General features: G+C 38.1%; 1 protein-coding gene across 2 annotated transcripts in view; it reads left to right on the top strand.

Annotated features, from left to right (window-relative positions):
- TAFA2 (TAFA chemokine like family member 2) overlaps positions 1 to 26,012 on the top strand; it is a 471,550-nt gene that overhangs the window by 396,226 nt on the left and 49,312 nt on the right. For both annotated transcript variants that reach the window (XM_036894991.2, XM_036894989.2), the window contains exons 3-4: positions 12,508 to 12,660; positions 13,733 to 13,857. In XM_036894991.2, the coding sequence (XP_036750886.1) occupies positions 12,508 to 12,660; positions 13,733 to 13,857 (278 nt within the window). The remainder of the gene's footprint in view (positions 1 to 12,507; positions 12,661 to 13,732; positions 13,858 to 26,012) is intronic.

Below are 26,012 nucleotides of genomic sequence, written 5' to 3'. Positions count from 1 at the left end.
TTTTATATGCTCAGAAGACAGCACAGTGCCTGGCACTTCAGTGTTGGCTGAGTCTTCACTGTTTGCATGAGCAGCAGGGATCCCATGATCCGTGAGTAGTGGGGTATAAATGAGGGCACAGGTTTTCTGACTCACCAACCAGTGATCCTCCTACTACACTTTGCTCCTTCTCTATTCTAGCTTGAATTTCACATCATGAATGAATTCTAAAGTCATTTTTAAGAGGACATTTTCAGAAGCTGTCAACAAAAATAAAACTTAACTTATATGACAGTATAAAGTCCTTATGCAACAAATGAGTAGTACAGAAAATAATTTCTCCAAGAGCTGCTAGCAACTTTCTTCTAAAACCTAAGAAAAGGCCTCATCTAGGCTTCTCTGGTTGTGTTAATAAGTTGACTTAGGATTTATATCCTTTTGATCTAGAGTGACTCTTGATACCCGGATATTTCATATTGAAATTGCTAAAGGGTAGGGGAAAGATAACCCAAAGTTGCTTTTCATGTCAATCCCTGGGAACAAAGCAAGTCCTCCATGTGTGAGTAAAGATTTTGCGGGGAGGCAAAGATTTCATTGGTTCTTTAGTAAAATTGGTTTCTTCTGTTTATAGATGTCTTGCTGGCTTCAAAGAATACCCCAAATGTAGAAAACCTCTTGGTATACAGAAGGGCATGCAATTATGAAGCTGCAAAATTAGACATAGAAAATGGTAGAAGCCTATCCTTCTCTCAGTGGATAATCATTTCCTAAAGTTAAATGACTTCAGTGCCTCTGTCCATCTAGATTTATACATGGTATCCCATACACCATGTTTTTAAAGAGAAGAAACTTGTCGTTGAGGAAACTGAAATCTGCATAAGTGATTTTGTTCAAAGAAAAATTGTTTTGAACCAAAATCAAGGTCTCCTGGGTCAGAATACAATGTCACATTGCTTCTCTGATGAACAGGCTTTCACTGATTATGATGGAAGTCTCTCTTCTATTATGTACAAGTGCTGCTGGTTGGAATACTTTTAGCTGATGTCACATATTTTTCTTTACTACATGATATTAAATGTTTTATTGTATATGGCCAATTTCCTCATTTTATAGATGATAAAATATGACTTAGGGAGATTAATTGATTTACCAAGGATTAGATAGTTTGTGATAAAGAAATAGAACCTAGGGATTCTGACATCCCAATCCAGAGCTCATGGAGTGTGTATCCCCTGAAACCCTAACTGGCTGTTCAGTAGAATAAAAAAAGCACACATATCCACAAATTAGCAAGGTCAAATGATTTTACAATTCCTATTAAGTCCATCTAAGCCTGGATTTGAGAAAATGGTTAAAGTTTCTGTTTTCTTCTCTTTTGAGAACTCTTATAGTAAACCATTCATTTATTCCTCAAGCATATTGATTTTTCTATTATGGATCTCAAACTGTGCCACAAGCTGGAGAGTAAGAGATGAATAATCATGAATTTGTGCCTCACCATTTAAGAGAGGAAAACAAATATAAAAAGTAAAAATGGAAACCCATTGCAGGTGTCACAGAATAGGTAAGAAAATGTCAGTCAGAGGTGGGAATCGTCCATTCTATGAACAGCGGCATAATTAGTGTTGTAATGTTCTGAACTTGAAAGATGGGGAGGTGTTTCCTGGGATTAAAAAGTGGGGCAGTGATTCAAGAAGGAATGAGGTGGCCTGAGCAAAGATCTAATAAAGTTCTAAAAATAGTTCATGATTTCAGTGTAGTGTATAAGAGTGGCAGGGGAGTGAGGCTGGAGAAGTCAGAGGTGGGCTGATGAAAGGATGCTTGAGCTATGCCCAAAAGTTTGAATTCCTCCTAGGACCAAGAATGATTTTATACTCTGGGCTTAATTTTAGAAAGATCTATCATAGTTGAATGTGTGTTATATGTGTGTAAGGAAACAAGCATACAAGTAGGGAGGCCAGTCAGGGGCCCTTGTGATTATGCAAGTAAAAGATGTTAAGGATGTATTGTATAAGCTAAGTCAGCAGAGGTAAAGTTGTAGAAGAGGGAGTGAAGTTAAGGAGGCATACAGGAGGCAGAATGAGAGGAATTTGGTGAGTACGGAGATGTGGAGGATAGGTAATGAAAGTGACATTGAACTGGAAATTCAGAGAGCTAAGTTCTAATTATAGATTTCTATTCTCTAGGTCTGTGATCTTGAACTAGTTAGTATTTCAGATGTTTTACAACCATTAATTTCCTTTCCTTATCTCCATTATTCTTTTAGTCTCTAAAAATCAGTAATTCTCTCTTAGATATCTGCATTCTACAAAAATATTCAAGGGTCTAAGTAAAGTCTTCTTAGCCTCCATAACAACTACAGTGACATTTACTCTTTATGGAATGTAAGCATCATTATGAATGTTGACTCAATTGATCTTCATAACCTTTATGGTAGATTTGTAAAATTCCCATTTTACGAATGAGGTGCTGAAGCATAGAAAGGTGAATAATCTTTCAAATCACATCTTTGTTCTCTGTGTGTCTCAATCCACTTCGGCAGCTGTAACAAAAAAACAGACTGGGTGGCTTATAAACAATGGAAATTTATTTCTCACAGTTCCAGAGGCTGGCAGTCCAAGATCAGGATGCCAGTGTGGTCAAATGAGGACCCTCTTCTTGGTTGCAGACTTCGTGTTGTATCCTCACATGATGGAAGAGGGGACCTAGCTCTTTAATAAGAGCACTAAACCTGCACACCTTTCAAAGATCCAACCTCTTAATATTATCACCTTGAGCATTAGGTTTCTCAGCATACGACTTCTGGGGGCCCAGAAACATTCAGACCAGAGCAGTGGTCTTTTCACTAACTGTATAATTTCCCTTAAGCACTTGAATTTTACCTGACTCCTTCCTAGGTCCATTACTAGAAATATTATTGCATTTTAGATAATGCACACTCTTAGGACAGATACACCACTGAATCTCATTGGCTTAACATAGCCTTAGTTTATTTCTTGTGCATATGAACCCAGGTAGTGTCAAGGGGAGGGTCTCTTCTCCACACAGTCATTCAGGGATCCAGGTTGATGATGGTGGCTCTTCAGGGTCACCTTTGGCGCTGACATCTTTCTGAATGGCAAAGAGAGAGTGGCTGACTGAGAGGTTTTTATAGGCCTGGTTTTGAAGAAGTATAACTGAATTCTGCCCACCTTCCACATGGAAGGGAGACCAGAAAATGTAGTCTACTTGTGAGCCCAGGAGGAAAGAAATAGGTAGGCACTCTCTTTTAAAGCAGGGACTTGAACCTAAACCATCTGACTAGAATTCTCACCCAAACCACTGCACTGTCACCTTTTACTCTTGATTGTTCTCATGGCATCAACATCAAACTGTTCTGTACATTTGCAATACGGGTACACAGGCTCACCTTACAGTGGATATTACACTGTGTAGTCAACATTTGTGACTTCATTCAGATAAGAATTAGATCCCAAATAGAAATTTCAGAAACTCCCTTCTCAGTTTCTTATTAAATTCAGTGACTTAATGAAGTTAATTTATGTTAGTTTGAAACAATTGACAAAAATGTTTGACTTTCATTTTTCTGATGGGTCTAATATATTGCACCTATTATAATGAAACTTAATCATTTTTCATCACCTCATAGAAGTTTAGAATTGGAAGGAATCTTTAACTTACCTCTAAATCTAGTCTGATTTCTTTTGCAGATGAGGAAGGAGGCCTAGAGCTCTAAATGACCTACTCAATGTTACGTATTTCAGGGTTAGAGAACTCTGCACTAGAGCCCAGATGGCCCTTCTTTCTGTCCACTGCTTTTTGTAGTCATGATGTCATTTTCCTCAAGAAGCACTTGGGTGGCACTGACTTCCTTCCTAGTAACACTTACAGAAATATTATTAATCATAAAAAAAGTGTGACCCTTACAGTGTATAGGAATTGGGGATGTTCTGATTCTGCATTTTTTTGTGTAATTTGGGATTAAATAGGAAATCTGTTTTAAACCTTTGCCATTAGAAACATTAAAAAATATATAATGGACCATTCCTTTCATAGTCATTTGAGCTGGCCTTAGGGTCATCATTTGAAATGTCAATTTTTACTAGGAGGTAAATGTAGAAAGTGTGACCTCAGGATTGTGAATTTCCTGGGTCCTACTTTGAAGGTGCAAACCTGTCTCTTGCTCTTAAAAGTGGGGGTAGAGAATACTTCTGATAATTGGCTTTTGTTAATTACAGCTTTGAATAAAAAAAGAGAAATATCCTAGTCAGCACATTTTTAAGGTCAAAAAATCGAGATATAAAGTTACCTCAGGAAAAAAAGGGCTCATTGAAACCTATTCTATAAACTATTTCAGAATTTGGGAAAATTTCAGGAAGCCCTCAGAAAGGACAAACACCAAGGGAGATTACCTACTTTCTTATCCTTTACCTCTCTTTGCATCTGTCCTTAGTCCCTCTCCTGTCTGCTTCCTCTGAGTCCCAGTCCCTCGTAACCAGGAGGCATACACAGAGCTTTCCATGGGTTGTCTGACTTGATACCAGATAACCTCTGGCTCAGATGCCCATTTCCCTGTGGCAGTTCTGTGACTTTTAGTTCACATTTCCAGAGAGATGGGTTGGGTTAGTCTATTTCCTTTTTCAAAGCAGGCCTTACAAGCAGAAGTTGCTGGACAGTTTCTAAGACCACGAATGTTGGAGGTTTGCCTTCCTCAAAATCAATCCTCATTTAAAATGTGGCTGTAGAAGAGTTCATGACTGAGCTGAGGGGCAATGAATCTAAAATTCTCCCACGGGTAAATCTTCTGTTCTGCCTCTTTTCTCTTAAAACTTGACTGGGAACGTCCTCTGGTTGAGTTTGTGTGACTATACTGCTGTTCGGGTTATTATCCATTAGTGGCTATCTGTTTTTTCCCAATAATTTTATTTTTCCATATAAAAATGGGACAGTTTTAGAAAACAGGCTTTGTAAAAATATCATTGGCACTTGGCTATTTCCTTCCTAATCATCCTGACTTCATAAATTATGCAAACTTTTGAAATTTCACTGAGCTTTTTAAATGACCATTTCTTTTAATTAGATTGCTTCAGCATGAAAATCTTAAAATGTGGCCTATTTTCTCAGTCTAATGAATTAAAGTGAGAAATTAGCTGTCTCAAAAAGTTTTTGTCTCAGCACATTTTTTTCCATTCGAAGTGATTTACAGCAACCTAAATCCACTAAGTAGTTTGCATTTCAGATGACTATTGGTGCATGTAGGTTATGCTTTATTTCTGCTTAGAAGGTGTAATGCAGACTCTCTTGGGAGCTAGTCATGCTGGGTAAGACTATTAAATACAAGCATATGGTGACAAACAAAATTTCAGGATCAATGAGACAAATAAAAATACAAGAAAGAACTGAAATTTAATGGAAAGGAAACCAAGTAGGAACAAATTCATAACTTGATGCTAAGTTTACTCTTCTGTAGTGTAATCATGTCAGATTAACATTTTTTTTACATGCGTGTCATTTGACACAGTTAAATATACAGATTTCCTGAAATATGCAATTAAAACTTTAAAAATGTAGATAATTTTCCCTAGTAGCTGCATCTTTGTAATTTGTTGGTTGTATCATTTTGATGTTCTTTACATTAATTGTAAAAATAGAGATATCTAACATTTAAGTAATGCGATACAATTGAAAAGCAGTCTCCTATTTATTAGCTCATTTGGCCTTCATGAGGACTCTATTATAGAGTCATTTCAGAGATGAACAAGCCAGTCCTTTGAAGGGTAAATGGACTTGCTCAAGGGTTTACTCTATAGGCTCAGACTGTGGTATTTCAGCTCCAGAGCACATGTCCTTTTGAGGGTACCAAGCATTGCATGTGGGGAGAGCGACAAACTTACAGTATTCTTCCACATTATCCAGAACTGTAGTCTGTGTATGTGTGTGGAGCTCTACAAAAAATTCACTGTACGATGATGTTTAAGACTGTGGCTTCTGAATGCAAACTGCCTAGATTCTCGTGTCTGGTTTTGTCTTTTACTCACTATTTTACCTTGAGCTAGTTAACATTTCTGTAGCTCAGTTTCTGCATCCATAAGTTGGGGATAATTATAGCTTCCTCTTCAATGGTCGTGATGATAAAATGGAATAGTACTTGGCATACAGTGCACTTTCAATACATGTGAGCTATTCCCATTATTCCATAAGTTGTTTCCAGAGGGAGCAGATCATTCTTATTTATAGAATGTGCTATGCATAGCTTTGTGCTCTTACTAACCTAAGGCCAGCAATCACTATTCAAGGTGAATTATTTACATAAATATTATTCCCTTGTGAACCCATTTTTCATACCTGTCCATCTATGATTGTTCACAGGTGATGAATAAAATGTGACCACATTAATATGTGTGCAGACATAAATGTATAATTATGTCTAATTATATATGTGTGTGTATATTAAATAATTTATAAAAAATCTATGCAGGCATATAAACCAAATGATGTTTAATTTGTTTTTTGGTTATTGTTGTTCTGTGGCGAATTTCCTTTCGGGAGGTAAAACTTCAGTTGGAAACAAAGGTTTTACTAAAATGCCTTAAAGGACTTCATTCCAGAATATGCCAGTCATAACAGTTTTGCAAAATATTTAAAAATATTAACATGTGATTTAAGAGGCAGTCTCCTAAGGCTGTGTTTCTGGGGTCAGTGATCTTATTGTTGAAATGAGACATACGGGTGACAACTTTGGCAGGCATCAGTCAGAGCTGGGTACGCGCTGGTACCACGGCTTTCACACGTGTCTCCAGTGTCCTTTCACAAACATGCAGGAAAGCAGGAAACAACACTTTGTGTTTATGCATCACATCCAGGGAAGAAAGGATGGGAGAAAGGTAGGTTTTTTGTTGTTGTTGTTATTGTTTGCTTGTGACTTGGGAATTGTGATATGAAGAAAGTTGTTTGATCTTTTTTTCATTTAAATCTTCTCCAGGGGGTCTTGTGTCATTTTGGTATGATGCTAATGGTCTGTGAAGTTTGTTTTGTTAATTTGGAAATCCCTAATATTTGATTAGGTTAGTTTACATCGAGCTCTGAATCTGTATAGAGAATTCTAGTAACTGCTTGAATTTCCTACAGTCTCATTAACCTTTTAAAGGAAAACCACAGGAATTAGTTTTACCTTTTTAAATTGCTTATTTACCATTTATTAAACACATACCACATACTGAGCAGTTTACAAGAAAAATTGGTCTTTGTCTATAAGAATTTGTTTATCATGAGAAGACACACAGTAGACAAATAAGAAACTTCTATCTATGTGTACTTATGCCAGGCTTAGGTGGACTAAATTTTGCTAGAAGACTCATTTCCCTGTTTTAAGGTATCTCATTTCACTTGGTGTAGTCACCAGCGTATATATATAAAAAAAATACTGAATATTCTCCCTACCGATGCCTTTGAACTCTTTGAGCACAAGATTACCTGTCAGCTCATCAGTTCAGCCACCTACCTATCTATATCATCTATTCCCTTTAAAAAAGGTTAATTATCTTTCTCCCCTTTCCCTACAAAAAGCTTTACACCTTCAGTTTCAGTAAGAAAAACAAAGGCATGGAGAGATTTTTACAAAGCCCCTTTCCCCCAGGCAACTCAGCCTGTGTGGGCTGTGCACTGTATTCACAGACAATGCAGGGGAAGTTCAGGGCAGAGAAGGCATGGTCAGCCCAGCTGGCTTTTCCTGGACACCTTTACTCTCACTCTCAACACTTAGTACCATGTTCCCTGAAGGAGACCTGGCTCTCTGTCCTCCCAGGGCAGCTTCTGCATTTCCTTCTCTTCATTATACATTATGGGCATCCTTTCACCTCCTTCCTCCTCAAAGAAAGGAGCACGCTTTCTTCACCGGAGCTCTGACATGCCACACTTAGCCACTGTAATTGCCCAATTGTAGAGTAATTTTTTATAATCCTTTGAATTATATAAATTTATAAACAACAGTTTCTTTCTTGTCCACATCCATCCTGCAATGACTCAAATAACTTCGAATGGCCCATGTTTTGAGGCATCATGCTTTACTGACTTACCCTCCTACTGACACATTTGGAAAAATACATCCTCCTGAACAATCTAGGGAGACGCAGCAAGTCCTACTGGGTAGTGAGGATGGGCCACATTTTGTGACAGTAACTCACAGCCTCAAAATTTAAGAGGCTTGTAAAAACTTAAGGTTTATTTCATGTCATATCACTTGGGGACTCAGGTTGATACAGTTCACACAGTCAACATAATTGGTTGCTCTGACTGGTGGGGAGAAATGTGGTGAATTATACACTAACCCTTAAAGCATGCACGAGGACTGGTATCTTTCACTTTTGCTCATAACTGACTTATATTATGCTAGCTTTCATTTTGTTGTCCAAAGCAAGTAATTTAATGCAGTGGAGAAATAATGTCGCCATGTGTCCAGAAGGGAGAGAACCAGAGATATTTGATGAACAATACTAATAGCTACCACAACTACCCTCTTATTTTTCTTGTAAGCAGAGTAGAAATGAATTGTAATATTGGCTGGCATTGAGGAGGGGAAGCCAGATGCAGTTTTCACCTGTCCATTCTTTTCCAATGTATGCTAAGATCTCCTTATAACAGATGGTAAAGTGGGCTTAGTGGGTGCTGAAATGATGCCTCTTTTCTTGGGGGAGAGGTCAGTGGAACCTCACTGTCTGTGCCTGGCTGCCATAGAGCCGTGGAAAACAGCCCGAGCCACCATCCAGCTCTCCTGAAGCTGTCTGGGCTCAGAGCTCTGCCCAACACTGTCACTGTCTGAAGAAGCCCTAGTAATCTCTTGTCTCTAACCTGGCAGGACTGACATTCAAAGACTTGGGGGACTAATCTCATCAGGACCCACATCTGTTTCCCTGAATCACTGTCAGACGTCCAGGGTCCCAAGCAGTCTGTCATCACAGAGACGTCCATCTCCATCTGGGCTGCAGCACCAGCCCTCTCTCCCCCACTGTGTCCTCTGCCATCCACACTGTGCCTCACCTCCCTACTGCACTGCCCCACTTCTTCCCACTAAATTTGCTTCTCCTCCTTGAGGTATCTATTTCATGTCTTCTTTTTTCTTCCCAAACATCTCTGTTTCATAGCAATAAGATGAAATCACATAAGAAACTGCCTCTTCTTCTCACCACCTAATCCACTCACACCCACATGTACCTGTATGAACATATCCCACCTTCATTCTTATAAAAAGGGATTAGGTGTCCCCCCATCAATCTAATGCCAACCCCCCAGTTGCCCTGAATTTCAATGCTGTTTTCCTTCTTGAGAACGTTTTTTTTAATTACCCATTTTTCTTTTCTATACTGTCAATTTCTTTCCCTACCAGATCGCTCCCTGGAAGCATGCTTTTATGGCATCCATTTAAAATATTTCCCTTCATTCCAGCTATTGCTCCATTTCCTTCTTCCTTTCACAGCAAAACTCCTGGAAATACATTTTTTATAATTGTCCATACAGTTTTACATCCCATTCTCTTATAAACTTATTTTAATCATGCTTTTATTTTCATCATACCAAAGTGACTTTTACCAAGATCAAATACTAACAATACCTAACATTTACAGAGTGCCTACTATGAGACAGGCAGAGTTCTAAATATGTTATACATTTTAACTTGTTTAATCCTCAAACCAACCCTATGCAGACAGTGTTATTTATACCACTCTTTTAGATATGAAAAAAAATGCTACTCACAGATACTAGACTTGCCCAAGGTCATACAGCATTGGGAGGACCTTAGATTTGAATCCAGCTACTCTGGCTTTCCTTAACCACTACATCATATTACTTTTTTAATGGACAATTATTTCTCTTCTTTATTGGAACTTTCAGCAGCATTTGACATAAGATGAAAAGTCCTCCTCCTTGAAATCATTTTGTTCTTCAGCTCTCCAAGCCTTTGTCTTATATTCTCTCCACCTTACCTCATGTGTTACTCTCAGTCTTTCTTGCCATCTCCCCCATCCCAGATTAAAATTTTGGACTATTCATCCTTCTTCTCTATTGGCAACCTTTCTGTGGTAATTGGGGGTCAGCCTATGGCTTTAAATATCACCTGTCAGCCTAGGTCTCTTAAGTGTGTTCTATCTGCAGCCCAGATCTTTTCCCTAAGCTTCCATAAATGTTGCTGTCTAATTTACTTCTCTACTTGGGTGTCTTGCAAGAATCTTAAACTTAACACAGACAAAACAGAACTACAGATATTCTAACCCAACCCATCTTTTGCCAAACTGCCTTTTCCCAGCTTTTCTCTGTCTAACAGAACACACCACCTAATTGCTCAGGACAAGCTTAGGAGGAATCTTTCATTTCTTTCCCTCACAGTTCACATTCAACACATTAGCACATCAAACCAACTCTACACTGAAATACCCCTATTCTGCCACTTCTCCCCAGCGGCTGCTGCTAGTCTAGGCAAGCACCAACCTTTATCACGTGGACTGCTGCAACCCCTTCATAACTGTTCCCCTGCTTCCACTCTGGCTTTCTTCAGCCCATTCTCTATAAAGAGCAGCCAGAGGGAACTAAAGCATTGAGAAGATACCTTTCCACCCAAAGGCTTTCCCTTGCAGTGAGAAGAAAACCCGGCCTCCTTATGGTAGCACACCAGCCCCTACATGATCCTCCTGTTTTGGACACATTTCGCTAATGTAATGTTAGCAAACATTTCCCTCTGCCGCTCAGTTGTTCAGCCACATGGTCAGTGCACCATCCTGGGGGCAGACCATGCGTTTCCCCCTTTTAGCATCTTGTCACTTGCAGCTTCTTCTCTGAAATACTCTACCTTTCTTAGGTCTTCCAAATGTGCTTCCTTTTCCCTGGTACTCTCACAAAAATACACATCCCCTCTCCACTTGATTACTCCCAATTACATCATTCTTTGGCACTTTCTTCAAATAGCTTAAAAATCTATTATTGTCTTGCTTTATCATTGACAGGTAGTTATTATTTGTCTCTATGGGAATATGAGTTTCATGAGTACAGGATCTATGTCCCTCTTATTCCTTATGGCATCTCCAGTACTCAGAACCATACCTGGTATATGGTACCGACTCAGACAAAAAGTATGGAAAATGGTATGTTGACTTGTATAGCATAAATCAAATGGAAATAATCCTCAGCTAAGAAAGTTTTCAGCTTTTGTCAAGATTGGCTTTTATTTACATCAAACACAGAGGAATTCCTTTTTGTAACTACAGTGGCAGAAAAACCTCTGTGACACTGCTAACTGTATCTGCTTCTTGAAAGTTCTTTTGTGGACTACATGTTAAAGCTGCATGTCACACCTGAGTTCCTTGGTCTCTTGTGGAGGGATGAGGTGGGCAATATGAGTGATTTGCTTTCTCTTACGAGAAAAATCTAAGCAAGCTCTAATCCGAGTTACTGCACAGCAGTTCATCTCTGAGGCAGAGATGAATGTTAATGCATGAAGTACTCATCTCATTTACAAAATGTGTCTTAATATGTTTATAATATTAACGTCACATGTACTCTTCTTTTTAAATCTTTTATATCAATTATATATATATTTTAAATTTCTGAAAGCACAGCTTTCAACAAATGTTGATTTTAAGCAATTTTAATTTTTAGCAGGTGAAACTTTTTCCTTTATCATTTTGCAGTAGGGTTAATACTTTGAAGAAGAAATGCTGAAGAAGTAAATAACAATGAAAGCAAACTCAAACCCTCTTGTAATATGATAGTGAGGTCCAAAAATTCAGTTGCCCTAACGGTTCAGTAGTCTTTTTGTGATGTGAATGAAATGGGCAGGGGAAGCCTCATAGCTTATTAGACTGTGCTTCCTGGTTAGATATGGATCTGTTCAAGTTCTGGCTGAAGTTTTTGCCATTTGGTGGTGATTTTTCCCTCAGGCAAAATTGAAAGGAATGATTTTTGGGTATTGAGATTGGCTGGGACTTTTAGTAAAATAGGACTATTTCAATAGTCACCCAATTGGTCCATTACCAGGAAAATGGGACAGAATACTGAAGAGTTGGTTCCCACCCTCTGCCTCCTTGCTTCCTAAAAGGGGTTCCCTTACAGTTACCCCAAGAAGAACATAACCTTTATCAACTCCAATCTACTTTGATAACAGGGCTGGTGTCAGCCCCACTGCAGGGCCCTTGGTCCAGTGGTTTACCTTACTTTGATTAACAAAAAAGTGTAAAAGTCATATGCAAATATGTTTTTGATGATATCACATATTGCCTCTATATTTCAGACCGACCTAACAGCTCATTCTAATCTAGTCACTAATTGTTCCTGCTTCACCAAGCACTTACTGACAGACATGGTCCTACCACATTTAGAAAAGAAATCAAATCTGCATTATGGAGTCAGCATCATTGTATTTCTAGTTTCATGCATGGTGGATCCCTTATAGAGCGCTATTTAATGTATTCTAATTAAAAAGAGGAGGAGGTATCCAAAGCTTTCTCAGTGTTGTTCCATCTTTTGTTTCTGTTTGTGCAGCTCACCATGTTAAAACGGGCACTTGCGAGGTGGTGGCGCTCCACAGATGCTGTAATAAGAACAAGATAGAAGAACGATCACAGACAGTCAAGTGCTCCTGCTTCCCCGGGCAGGTGGCCGGCACAACGCGAGCGGCTCCATCTTGTGTGGACGGTGCGACGTATTCCATTGCTCATTGTGATGGGGTAGCTGGGGACTGCTTAGAGCTGGAGCCCCACTATAATGCTGTGAATTGGGGTCAGTCAGTCCCGGGGAACCACGCTATAAACCATGTGGTTGATAGGTTAGTTGGGGGGTATTTTGAAATCTAAAATCATCTGGAAGGACGTCTAGGGTCTCATGCAGTTTTGTCGGAAAAGGCACTATAATGAGATTACAGCAAGTCAATGTGTTTCCGACTTTGATATCATGGAATATCGACTTGCCAGTGGGGGTAGGTGTAAGCACATGAATTAACTGGGAAAGGAAAGGTGAAAACAGATGCTGACTAAATAATATGGGTACCTAAATCCATGCATGTTCTTAAGAATGAAAAATAACCATACGTGAGTGAATGTTTAGCTGTGGATAAGTTCGCAGAAAATATTTTTACTGAGATTCATTGAAATATTAATTTCTTTGCTGGAGGGTTCACCTAATTACATTAAAGATGTAAATATTTATGTGGGTCTGTTTAACTGGTGTTACCATATATAATAGTTTGTTACAAGCTCATACTGCCAGGGCACAGCCCTTGTGGTGGTTACTGCCCACAGTAAAAATAATATATATGTTATACTAACTCTAATGCCCTCTTGATTTTAGCCTCCTTGTGGGTAATATTACATTGATTGTAATATTGACTCTCAACTGGTCATGGGCTCATTTTATCAGCGAACACATGGGATCACACAGTTTCTTTCCAATATATTAATTTTTCTGAAGCCTATATGCACATGAAAAATCCTTCAAAAATATGTCTTTCATTAATAATACAGTATTGTACATCTAAACATTTGTTGAGGGTAGATCTCATATTAGGTTTCATTACAAAAATAAACATTAGAAAAATCATTTTAGTCAGAAACTAGATTATTCCCCTTTGGACAAAAAAAGAAGCCTGCTTCAAAACCAAGTCCACCTGGTAGCGGGAAAAATTGGTGGCTTTTGTTCCTCTTTAAATGTGCACCCAGAGAAATAACAGGCCAAGTAGAAAATATTGAATTGATTTTTCTGCTTCTTGTAGCTTCAATAGTAGAACAGAAGTGGTGGTGCCACATGCAGCCATGTCTTGAGGGAGAGGAATGTAAAGTTCTTCCAGATCGGAAAGGATGGAGCTGTTCCTCTGGGAATAAAGTGAAAACAACTAGGGTAAGTGGGCAAGTGAAATGTCTCTGAGTTAATGCAGCCTGGGACATGCGTTATGACACCTTCAAGTGATTGTTGTAGAATGTGAGTATAGTTTTCATTTCACTCAGAATAACATCTGTAGACTGCCATCAACTGTCTTGTTATCTAATATGTAAATGCTTATTGTCCCTTCATGAAATACTAATTACTAACTGAAATGTGAAGCCCAGGGATGGAGTATTAAATGCCAGGAAGGCAACCCCAATCCCTAATCTTTGGTAGACACTAATCTGAATATATTTTGAAAAAAAATTTATATATGACTCAATAATATTTCCCAACTAAGATTCTTTCATTTTTCTCCAAGTAATTATTTTGAGCTCCCTGATTTCTGGATCATAACTCATTACAATGATTACAAACTTAACCATTAGAAAACTCTTTATTAAGAATTTCCAGATCTCAAGGTCAGTATGAAAAGAATCATCTTCAGAGAGTGATGTGTTTCAGCTTACAATGACTGACTTCTGGGGGATGGGAGAGAAGTTAAAAATAGTTAGCTTTATTTATTCTTTGATTTCCTACTTAGTTCCATAGATATTCTGGCCTGGCAGAATTTAAATTCTTTTTACAATTAGGAAATGAAGTTCCTGTCTTGTTTTGCTTTTTTGCTCTGAGGAAAAAGCAGATTAGAATTGGATAATTGGGGATAAAAATGAATAATGGTATACGAGGATGTTTTGTAAAAAGTATAATATAACTAGAGACTGGTTTATTTACCATATTGTTTAATAATAGCGGTTTTTAAAAAAAATCCTTGTCTGGACATATTCAAGAAAATTATTTTAAAATCCCATCAGAGATATAATTCGGTTTGTTAATATCTTCAGTGCAAAGAATGCTAAGACATACATAGAAATAGCCAAGTTTACAGTAGCATATATAATAACTTTATATTTTGTTAAGTTATTTATGACTAACTTGTTGGCTAAATGCTGACACCTTTCCAAAATTCATGGAGTTATATGATCAGTTCAGTAGAATAACTGTATTATTCTGTTAGCACATGATATAATCCATATTGATTTGTTAAAAACATTCTGGCAATATAAAATTTCCTTACAAGCTACAGATAGCATAAAAATGCTTTTTTCAATACTATTTAGTCCAAAATAGTACTCATAGAAATTCATTGAAAATTTAAGATTATGAAATGAATTTTTAAAAAAAATAGTGAGCTCTCTCTACAACTATGTTTTTATTACTTCAGTGGACATAAGGAAGCTACCATTTATTGGATACTTAAAACGTATGCTATATACTGAACAAAGTGCTTCATGTGAATTAGTTCATTTAATCTTCTTAATGGTCTAGTGAGGAGGATAATGTAATGGCATTTTTACAGATGGGTAAACCAAAGCTTCAAAATGTTAAGTGACTTCCCAAGGTCATACAGCTAATTAGTGGCAAAGCTAGGGTTCAAGCCACACAGTCTCATTCTAGAACCTAATCTTTCAACCTGTAGCTTGTACTAGATAATTTAACTTCTTCTCAAGTAAGTAATGAAAATTTTCTTTAGTTCTTTTCACATGAGGTAGACCTTTAAAAGTTATCTAACTTTTTAGATCATTGAAATGCCAAGGTCAAGACATTGTTTGAGAAGTGCTGCTTCTCTCCCTGTTAAGCCACATTCTCAATGGTCTAAACTTTAAATTGAGTCTGCTTCAAATTCTTCATAATGTAATTAAACATGTTGGGTGAGAGAACAAGACTGAGAACTCATGAGTAGGAATGACCACATCTAGATCTTCCAGTTGGTTTTAGTTATATAGTGTCATCCCCTTCGTATTTTACTTTAATCTTTTTTTTGCCCTGGAGAACAGCAGTTAATAGTGGAGGACCTCACTGAAGATATTGTAGAGAGGATTTGTGCAACAGTTAGGTTTGCAATAAATTACTGTTAAGACTCCTTCCAACTCTGACAGTCTGTGATTTTCATTTAAGAAGGAAATATCACATATAAGAAAAAACAAGAGGGCTTAAAAGAGGGAGCTTCTTGAGTACACTCAGGATAAAAAATTATATTACTTTGCCCACAGTGGAAGTGCTGGACAAAGGTATTTTCTGTTGTACATAAATAGCAATATTATTGAGAAGACATCTGATCATTATTTTACTAATTGGTATTATTTTCCATGTGCCAGTCTTGAGTAAGGTAGCTATGGCTGTGGGGAGCCACTCAGCTCCTGAAACCCCAATTTGGCAGGTCCCAGCTGCAAATGGGAAAGTCTAGAAGTTAAGCAGGAATAGGTTACAGAGTAACTGAAGAGCAGCTCCCAGCCAAAAACCATTTGAGTTTCTTGTGCAAGATATGTTGGTCTTGTGGGATTATTACTGCAAGGAAAATAACTAGAGAAATGATGGAAATCTGCAATAACATACACCCTCCCTCATAATTGCCCATATCCAATCTGGAGTGCTCGGATAAGCCTCGTGTTAGAAAAAAGCAGTCAGCCAAAAACAGCAATGAGGCATGCTTGGCTCAGCAGAGATGCGTGGTAGTTTCCAGAACTGACTACAGATCAGGGGCTGGGTGAGTTCCTCATGAAAACTAATTTAGAACTTACATTGTACTTCTTACTATATCCTTCTGCCTTTATGGTAGGTTTGGGACGCTTATTGTTCTGATCCATTTTTCTATTTGTTCTAACAAGGGGAGAAGGCAAAGAACAGACAGCCCTTGTTGGGACATCACTATTTTTTATACATGTTCTTCAAAATCCTGAACATCTAATTGGAGAGAAAGGATGATGCAAGATTTGTTTCCCACACCTTATTTCCCACCTTAAAGGTGAAAACTTATGACTGCCCATGACATCCATAACCATCTATTGTATTACTTTTAAGAACTCTTAAAGAAGTCATGGAAACCTTTTGATTTCAAGTTCACTTTCAAAGATAAGTAACAAAGAACTTTTCAACAAGTCATTAATAAAAGAAGAGTCTTTTCAGTGTGAAAGAGCACATAATTTTATGCTAATTATACAACATAAAAGTAGCAGGGGTAAAGTCGCTGTAGAGCCTGTAAGATTTCAGAAAAAAAAATCTTTGATAAAACAGTGGTTGGAATCCTCAGAAAAAATAGACTGTGATTCCCTTCTTTTAATGTTTTGATATTCTTTCTCTGTGGAACATCTCTTAAAGTAAGTAACATTCTGCTTTTGGGATTTACAGCCATTGGTATGACTCCCAACTCTTCTGCCTGACATTTACCTAAGGGAAAATGAACTTAACTTCATACTATACTACTATAAAGAGTTTATATTTTCAGTAGAAATATTATCTTTATGAATCATGTGTCCTAAGTCTATTTTCATATACTTAAAAATTACCCAAAATGTTTCCTAACTAATCGGAATTCTTTCATCTTTACACATTTACTTAAAGTACCTTAGGCAGATTCACGCCCCTTCAAGCATAAATGGATTTGAAGCACACAAAATATCATATCAGGAATTTCCTGTGCCCAATGTAAATATGAAAGAATTCACTTTGCTCTCATGGTGTGCTTGGCACTATGCTAAGTGTTTTGTAGGTATTAATTATAAATATTTCCCAACCGAAGTAGGCAGTAAAGAGAGCAAAAAGATGTGTGGCGTGATTCCTGCTACCCAGAAGTTTGCCCTTGAGGCGGGGTGACTGGTGGAAGGGAGCACTCTTCTTTGTTATGCATATACAGTCCACTGAGGATTCCCTAGGAAAGATAAGTCAACAGCAACACTGTTATAATAACGGAGACAGCATCAGCCTCTAGTTCAGCTTCCTCATCTGCAAAAACCAATGAGGATGTTGAGCTAGATTCAATTTCAAGTTCCTCTAACCAACATTTATTCTTCAGTTCCATGTGCCAAGGACATTTCTAACTTCCCTTCCTGCTAAATTTATATGACATTAGCCAGCGCTAATTTCAGGTGATAGATAAGTACTAGGTTTTTAATCCTTTCCCCGTAAGGAAGAAAATAAATAGCATGTTAGGAGGCTTCATGGATGAAAGCCTCAAGCCATCTGCCAGATGTTGTCCCAAGGCTCAGTGACTGCCTTCCGCTGATGGCCCTGAGCAGTGTCCGGGGTGCTTTTCCATCCCCCAAGGTGAAGGAACACAGAGGAAAAGGACTCATTTCCTCCCCTTCAGGGGTGCGGTTTGTGTGAATTCTTCAATCACAGTGCTTTCTCTTGCCTTGCACATTTCATCATAGGCTTGGGATAGTGTAGTTCTTTTTTGATTACCCCTTTCTTAACAGACGCATTCCCCACCCATCTCACCTCCAATCAGGCCCTAGATGTTACGCTGGTCCATAGCACAGAGAGTGACATCGGGCTGTGGTTCTCAAATGATGGTGATGGTGCGCGCCTACAGTAAGAAAATACATCTGACACTGAGACCCAGCGTACACCCTTGTACACGCTACACTAGAAGTTCTGACTTTTACATTTTATTTCCTTCTCAACTCCATAAATTGGTTTTATGACCTGCCAATATGTTACAACATGCCGTTTGAAAACCACTACTTTAGGAAATGGAAGTGATAGCAATTGTGAACTTGCGGCCATACAGACCACATTTTAAATATTTTTATTCAATGTTTTGGGGTAAAAACTTCCTAAGATCTTGTGAAATATAGATTTCAGGGTAAAGAATGTATATATTCATTCAGCAAGTACTTATTGTCTGTTGTTGTCAGGTGCTAGTCTAGGTTCTTGAGCACAGGATTAAAAAACAAAATAAAACATGGGACTCACCCTCTCTCAAGGGATGGTGATTCTAACAGGATGTCTTGGTTTCCAGTTGCCACCTTAGCAAATTTAATGACTTAACACAACATCCATTCATTCTCTGTAGGTCAGACTCTGGACAGAACATGGCTTAGTTATTTCTCTGCTCTGGGTTCCATAGGGCTGAGATCAAGGGGTGTGTTTCTGGAGGCTCTAGAGGAGAATCTGCTTCCCAGCTCAGTCAGGTTATGGGCTGAATTCCGTTCCTGTGAAAATAGGAATGAGGCTCCTGTCACCCCGGTACTGTCACAGGGGGCCACCCTCACTTTTGTCAGCAGGCTGACGTCCAGGATGTTGGCTCCTGTCATGGCGTGTTGAGTCTGTCTCATGCTTTGAACCTCTCCTCTCCCTTATTCCTCCACTTTTAAGGGCTCAGGGGATGACACTGTTTCCACCCTTATAATCCAGGGTGATCTCCCGATTTTAAGGTCAGCTGATTAGCAACCGTAGTTAAATTGCCAAGTCCCCTGACAGCGGTACTCAGATTACTTGAATAACTAGGGACAGAAATCTTTGGGGTGTTTCCTTAGAATTCTATGTACCAAAAAGGAGAAGATAAACTAGAGAGATGGTGATAGGTGCCATGGGAAATGGAGAGTGCTGAGCAAGGGAGTTCGCAAATTTGATGGCGGTCTTGAAGGAGATGAGCCACATGAATCTAGAGGATAAACTTTCCAGGTAAAGGAAAAGACAGATACACAGCACCTGCCCTGGGAATATCATATTCAGGGGAAAGCAATGCTGCAAGGGTAGCCAGGGTGAAGTGAGCAAGGTCAAAGGTCTAGTTCAGGGTTAGAAAAGTAACAGAAGGTATCTTACCACTGACTGAATATTTTTTCCCTGTGCAAACGGAAGGAGGAAGTTGCCATTAGGTTAGATGAAAAGAACTGTGGCGAGAACATGTTTTATGTTTTTACATTAATATCCACTGATTCTAGGTCATTTAATTTAATGGGAAATTAAATATGGCATACCATCTTGAATTTGGTATTGAGAAGAGTAGGTGAAAGTTTACAATAGTAACAGCAAACACAGACATTGAGTGAAACTCAGAGAAGATTTAAAATATGAAATAATATGGGTGGAAATGGATTAATATATTGAAGATATTTTTTTCCCCTCAATTAGATATTGAGTCTGAAGGCAGGTAGGACAACACCAAGGTAGGTGTCCAGGAAGTAGCACTAATAAAAGTAGCATTTTAAACCTGTTGTTTTAAGCTCTTACTTAGTTAACAATTTAATAGGGTCAAGAGTGTCTCTCCTGGTATTTATTTAGAGACCTATAGAGCATTACTGAAAATTAATGCAAAGACTTCTAAAAATATTATCACCGGGGCTGTATTTTGAAAAGCTGGCCTATATTTTTACAATTAAAATGAGAAATGGGCAATATAAAGGGCTTTGAGGTTCCTGTAAGTTTTAAATGCTTCTCTAGTATTGGAGCCAGGTGTTTGTGGGTGTGCCTCTGAATACTGTGCTTATCTTGTCATTACTGTGAAAGCACACTGTAAAGGAATCTAGTTTGAGCATTGTGGAATTTCATGAGCAACTGTGAGGTCTCTTTAGGCTATGTCATGTGAATGAGGTCGAGAGGACAACATCCCTGTCTCCTACCTGAGGGCTGAAATTATCACAGGGATTTCTTTTTAACATTGAAGAGCTTGAGATTTGTTCAGAGATAAGTATTCCTGGGAGAGGCAACATTTCATGGGGTTTTGGTTATCTGGAGTACATTAATAAAAGAATAGTACCTCACAGGACTCGGAGAATAGAATGGGAAGGCCGAGGAACCCTGGCTAGTGGCGGTTCTGTGCCTTTCCATCTCTCCTATTAAAGAATATAATCTTCCCTATATGCAGTCCTGTATGGCTCTTTCTTTCCTCCACTTCTTACTCATTTTCTTATGATTTCAGATCCAATTTCATTTTCTTTGGAGAGTAGCGTGAAGGTACAGATGAGAAATAGAAGGTACTTTTCCCACAAGCTCAGAGTTCCAAATGCTTTATGACTGGTGCTTAGAGTGTGCAGAAAAACACAGCCGGGACCTAATTCCCAACGCTCTTTAGGAAGAGAGTGACTCCCAGGTCTTTGCTGGGCAATCCACCTCTGAGAAATGGAGAGCAGGTTGTGAGGTACGCCTGGTACAAAGGGCAGCGCTGAGCTTTTACTCTCCTGGGTGTCCCTGGGAGGTCTGACCATCATGGAGCTCTAGACACCAACATTTATTGGGCTGGAAAAAAAGAGGCTTTTGTAAAGGACTTTGTGGCTAGTTTCCCAGAGAATAGAAGCATTATGTTTTTACTTTATTTGAATATTATCGTGTGAAAGAAAAAAGTCAGACTTGTATTTTGTTACTAGATAGAATCCAGTGAAGGGCAGGGAATACCTCTTGGTGTCAGCTCCAGACGACATAGAAGGGGAATCATGATAGGCTGAGTTTATATCATGGTGGCTTTTTAAATGTCATGCTAAAGGAAGAACCTTACATAGGAGAAGAGTCTGATTTACAGCTTAGAAAATCTGTGTTTGCAATGTGTCAATTGTAAGGAATTGAAGGAAGTATGAGATAATTCCTGAACTAAGGGAGGACAGTGATATAGCAGGGGTGGTGAGGACTATAAAGTAGAAGCAAGAGGGCTTGGTAATTAAGAAGTTTGTGAAAGGGAAAATTCTAAAATGACTCTTAACCTTTTTGCTTCCATTAATTGATAATGAGGTGGAGATATCAAGTGGGTGATATGATATATAAGCCCTAGAGATCAAGATAGAAGTCTGAGACTAGTTATCCCCTACATGTGTTAAAATAACTAATTAAGAAAGGTCTTTCAGGAGGAAGGTGTTGAAAGAGAAGAGCACCAAAGATATTTTAGCAGATAATGTAAAGATGGTGCCTGCTAAGGAATATGTAGTGTGGATAGGAAGACCTACAGATTATGTGGCCTTTAAATTTCTTTCTGAAGGTGATATTTGCAAGAAAGATTGGCAGTTCATGATCTGTTTAGATGATTATTCACTCTATCAATCTTAAAACTTGCCTCCTAGTTGGATAGCATTATTGGCAACACATTGTAACTACTTCAGAATATGCATCTGTTTACAGAAGAATACAGTGTTAGAAACATTCTTAAAAGAAAAATCTGAATCTCTTTAGCAGAATTAACTCCACATCAGGGAAGCTTGTCCATTTGTTTATTCACTGTATAAGGATAAATTAAATATCTGCTATGTGGCAATGTACCTAATAGTGTGGTGGGCTTTGGGGATCAAATTCTAAAAAAATCATAACTCTAAGAGTTCACAGTCAGTAGTAGAGTCAGTAAATCACTGTCATGCACAGAAGTGGTAGGACAGAGGTTTGTTTGGGTGCCACAGGAATATATTGGCAGCTTAATATTGCATGGCCCATAACCCTCCTAGAACTCAAGGATAACAGATTTTAATGCAATTCAAAGGCAATTTATTTAGTAATTTGTCTCCTTAGTGTACAATGACTAAACACAGGCAAAGTATTATATTCTGTCATGTCAAGATTGAACTGAATTGTTTTCCATCTTTGCATCTGGTATTGTACTACCATAAGTAAACAGAAATCTGATAAAATATATGAGAGAGGGAAGGTGCAAGCTGAGATTTTGTATAGGGGGCCAGAGTAATAACTAATTAAATTGAGAATAATTTAAGATTGCTACCAGCATGTAAGAATACTGGAACCTTAAAACATGGCACATATTAATGCTGTAAGCTTATAGAACACTTTAAAAAGTATTACTTACAGAAAAATTAGCCATTCAGTTAAAATGTGATCTAAAATACAAAACTAATTGCTAAATTAAAAATCTTTACAGTTTATACTAAGCCCAGGAATTCTATCTATTGTAATGTTTAATACCGAACATAACTTCAGGTCCTGTGGTTCAGTATTATTGTGTTTTGCTTCTATTAAGTAGCAATGTTGGCTTCCCATAATTTATAGTGGAATTAACCCATAGTCAATAAAGGGCTGTTTGAGGGTGACTATTGGCTATTTTACCTTCACCTTGCATCTCTCTTTTCCAGGTCCTGTAAAAGAAAACTAGTAGTGAGACAAACTAATATCAGGCAGAGTAAGTTCATTTTCAAAGGATGTTTGCAAATAATGTAATGCAATCTCTGAGTAATTTGGTTAGCCTGTTTCTAGGATTCATATACTGAGATGCTTTTATTTTATCAAAATTGGATGTTCTTAGACACTTTGACAGTCAGAAAAATTTAAACAGGTATCATGGTTAGAAATCTCAAGCTCCAACTTCAGTTATAACATATGCTCAATTTGTGAGATTAATGAAGGCAAATGTCTGCTATACAGTCAGCCATTGTTTGAGATAAAATTAATTTTCTGACAGCACCCCAACACACATAATATAGATATGGACTATCTGCCCTCACATTATAACTGAGGATTTCTTATGTGAGCTGTAAGGGAATTCCCTTTTGAATAAAAGCTGTTAATGGTAACTTTTGCCAAATTCATATTTCACCTATATAGTGGTCTGATGCAATCCTCTTCAGTGAAACTGTGTCACATTGCTATATAATACCAAAGACACCATAACCTGAAAGAAAAGTGTTCATAGCAGTGGACTAAAAAAAAATTTGTTTTCAGTAGTACTAGTCACCTCTTAGTGAGGGTTCAACTGTTCTGAAGTTACAGAAAAATGGAGACATTGTCAGGATGGATCAGTTAAAACTTTTAATTCCCATTTCACCCATAATGGCCACACGTGGTTGCTTGCAATGTTAAATGGACCCAACGTGTCAAGGTCCCCAAGACCTCATACACCTAACATCCTCCCATTTTTTCTGCACTGCGGTTCTCTCAGCCTCACCCCCCCACAAATATACACCAACTCCATCTCATGACAAATGCCTACATAGTATGCTCAGCTCTTCTAGAGTACTACTAGGTGAATCTTGCTAAGAGAAGGATGGGATGTTAGTGACGACATCTTGTGCTTATGCATAATTACGAGTATGTCACTCTGAGTCTTGCTGATGACCCACAGATCTCCTGCTTTGGAATGGCATTCCTGAATCTTCAGGGCACTTCCCTTCTTTTCTCTTTTTATCTAGTACTAGAAGGGAACTTTATAAACTGATGACGAAGATAGCCTAATCCCTGTTTAAAATGTAGATGCCAGCTATCTTGATAGGTTTTATAAGAGCAATGGTTACCTTGATAGGCTGTTCCTTTCAAGTTCCACTGGAAAGAAGTTCAAGAAATATTGTAGCTGTTGGTCAGTCACCATATGATCTTGTTTACTTGTAAGGCAGTAAAGTATAGGAATTGTACATTCAGAAAGTGAAGTTGGTGTATCTTATGTGTCAACTTGTCTGCGGCACAGTACCTATATATTTGGTCAAATATTATTCTGGATGTTTCTGTGAGAGTGTTTTTAGATGTGATTTGCACTTAAACTTTAAAGCAGATTGCCCTTCATAATGTGGGTGGCCCTCATCGAATTAATTGAAGTCCTGAGTAGAACAAAAAACTTACCTCCTCTCTTCTATTTGTTCTCTCTAGATATTTTAATATTTGCAACAATATTGAAGAATGGATAGAAAATATATTAATAATACCTTCTTTTGCTGAGTGACAACTTTTGCCAGATACTGTGCTATATGATCTAAACAAAATATTTCTAATTATCATAGTTGGCATAGGCTTTTCTTTAGAACAGATCAGAAAGAGGGGCTCAAAGAGATTAGGTAACTTTCCCAAACGTACATAATTAGCAAGTAACAAAGGTCAAACACAGATCTGTCTAATTCCAAAGTTAATACTCTTTCCAAGTAAATATATTGTTTCCTAGGAAATGTAAAAACTGTCATGTAACCATTATAATGTAAATATATCTTCCACAATATTTTCTCAAAGTTTTGACTAATACTGACATGGCTAACTTGTTATGACTGCATAGTTGTATTCTGTAAATACTATGAATGTTAAAAACTGTGTGTATGACCTTCTTTATACAATTACGAGGGTCAAAGAACCAGATCTACCAATAGGAGTCAGGGCATTTCTATAGTTAGAAGCCAGATAAAAGGCTGGTAGTAGTTTTACAAGGCATTCTGTGAGTAATTGACAGCTCTCATGGGGGAAACAATACCATACATCAAGATTCATCTATTATACCCATCCATAAGGAAGAACTTTTTGTACTAAGATGAAAACGAAAGAAGTTTTATGTATCTGATGAAGCAAAGAGCTCCTGAACTAGGAATAGGAATATAGATTTATACCCACTGTGCTGATATTAAAGTGAGAATCTCTGGAGGTTAGAAATGCATTGTAAATCACTTAAGTAATCTCTTCTCTAGGATTTTCAATTGCTAACTGTTGTTTTTGCTTACTTAGTAGAAGATCTGTACAAAATTTGTAACTCAGTGGCTCCATTTTAGACACCCACATAGTAAACCTTTTTACCCAGGTTTCTAAGTTAAGCATTTTGATGTGGAATTTCTGTGAATTCTAGAATTTTCCAATGCTGTTTGTAGACTCTCCCTCCTTAGATTTTAGGTATTATATTTCGGGCTTTATGCTAAACACAGGGGATAGACTAAAACATAGTGTTTGCCCGGGTAGAGTTCCCACTAATGATCTAATGGGATGGATTCCGTATTAGTCAGACTTGGCTAAATAGGAAAAAAAAGGCTTCAACTCTCAGTAGTTTAAAACAACAAAGTTTGTGTCTTACTCAGCCTATAACCCCAATTATAGGTGGCCTTGGAGGGTTTTGTACCAGCAATTATATTAGCTCTGAAGCATCAAATCTGACTATAACTCTTGGTCAAAACTATCAAGGTTGAATCTTTCTATAGGGGTCTTGGTTCAAGATGGTGACATAGAAAGATCCTGAACTCACTTCTTCCCATGGACACATCAAGTCTATAGCTATTAAGGAATAATTTTCTCTGAATTAAACCTAAATGCTGACTGAACAACTCAAACTCTGGGCAAATGAGGGGGAAAAAACACACACAGAAGTGGGTAGAAGAGACTGGGACACAATGTTGCCTAAACCCTACCCCTCATGTGGTGACCTATAATTGGAAGAGAATTCAAAACCCAGAGCGAGTTTTTCTCTGAGGAGTGACGGGTTTAGGCCTCACATTGGGCACACCAACTTTTAAGATATACACTGAGAGGTGAGCTCCCGAAACGTGTAGCTTTGAAAACCGATGGGGCTATCATCCATAAGACCCATGGACTGCAGTGAACTTAGAAATGGCTCTTCAAGGGCTTGCACTCTTGGACTCACCTGCCCCAGGGCCCAGCTCCTAGGCAGCAGATAGCACCTA

Source organism: Manis pentadactyla, chromosome 10 (assembly GCF_030020395.1).
Source record: "Manis pentadactyla isolate mManPen7 chromosome 10, mManPen7.hap1, whole genome shotgun sequence".
In the NCBI taxonomy this organism is placed as follows: domain Eukaryota; kingdom Metazoa; phylum Chordata; class Mammalia; order Pholidota; family Manidae; genus Manis; species Manis pentadactyla.
The sequence above is the reverse complement of the archived record's forward strand: the minus strand, read 5'-3'. Positions and strand labels throughout refer to the sequence as shown.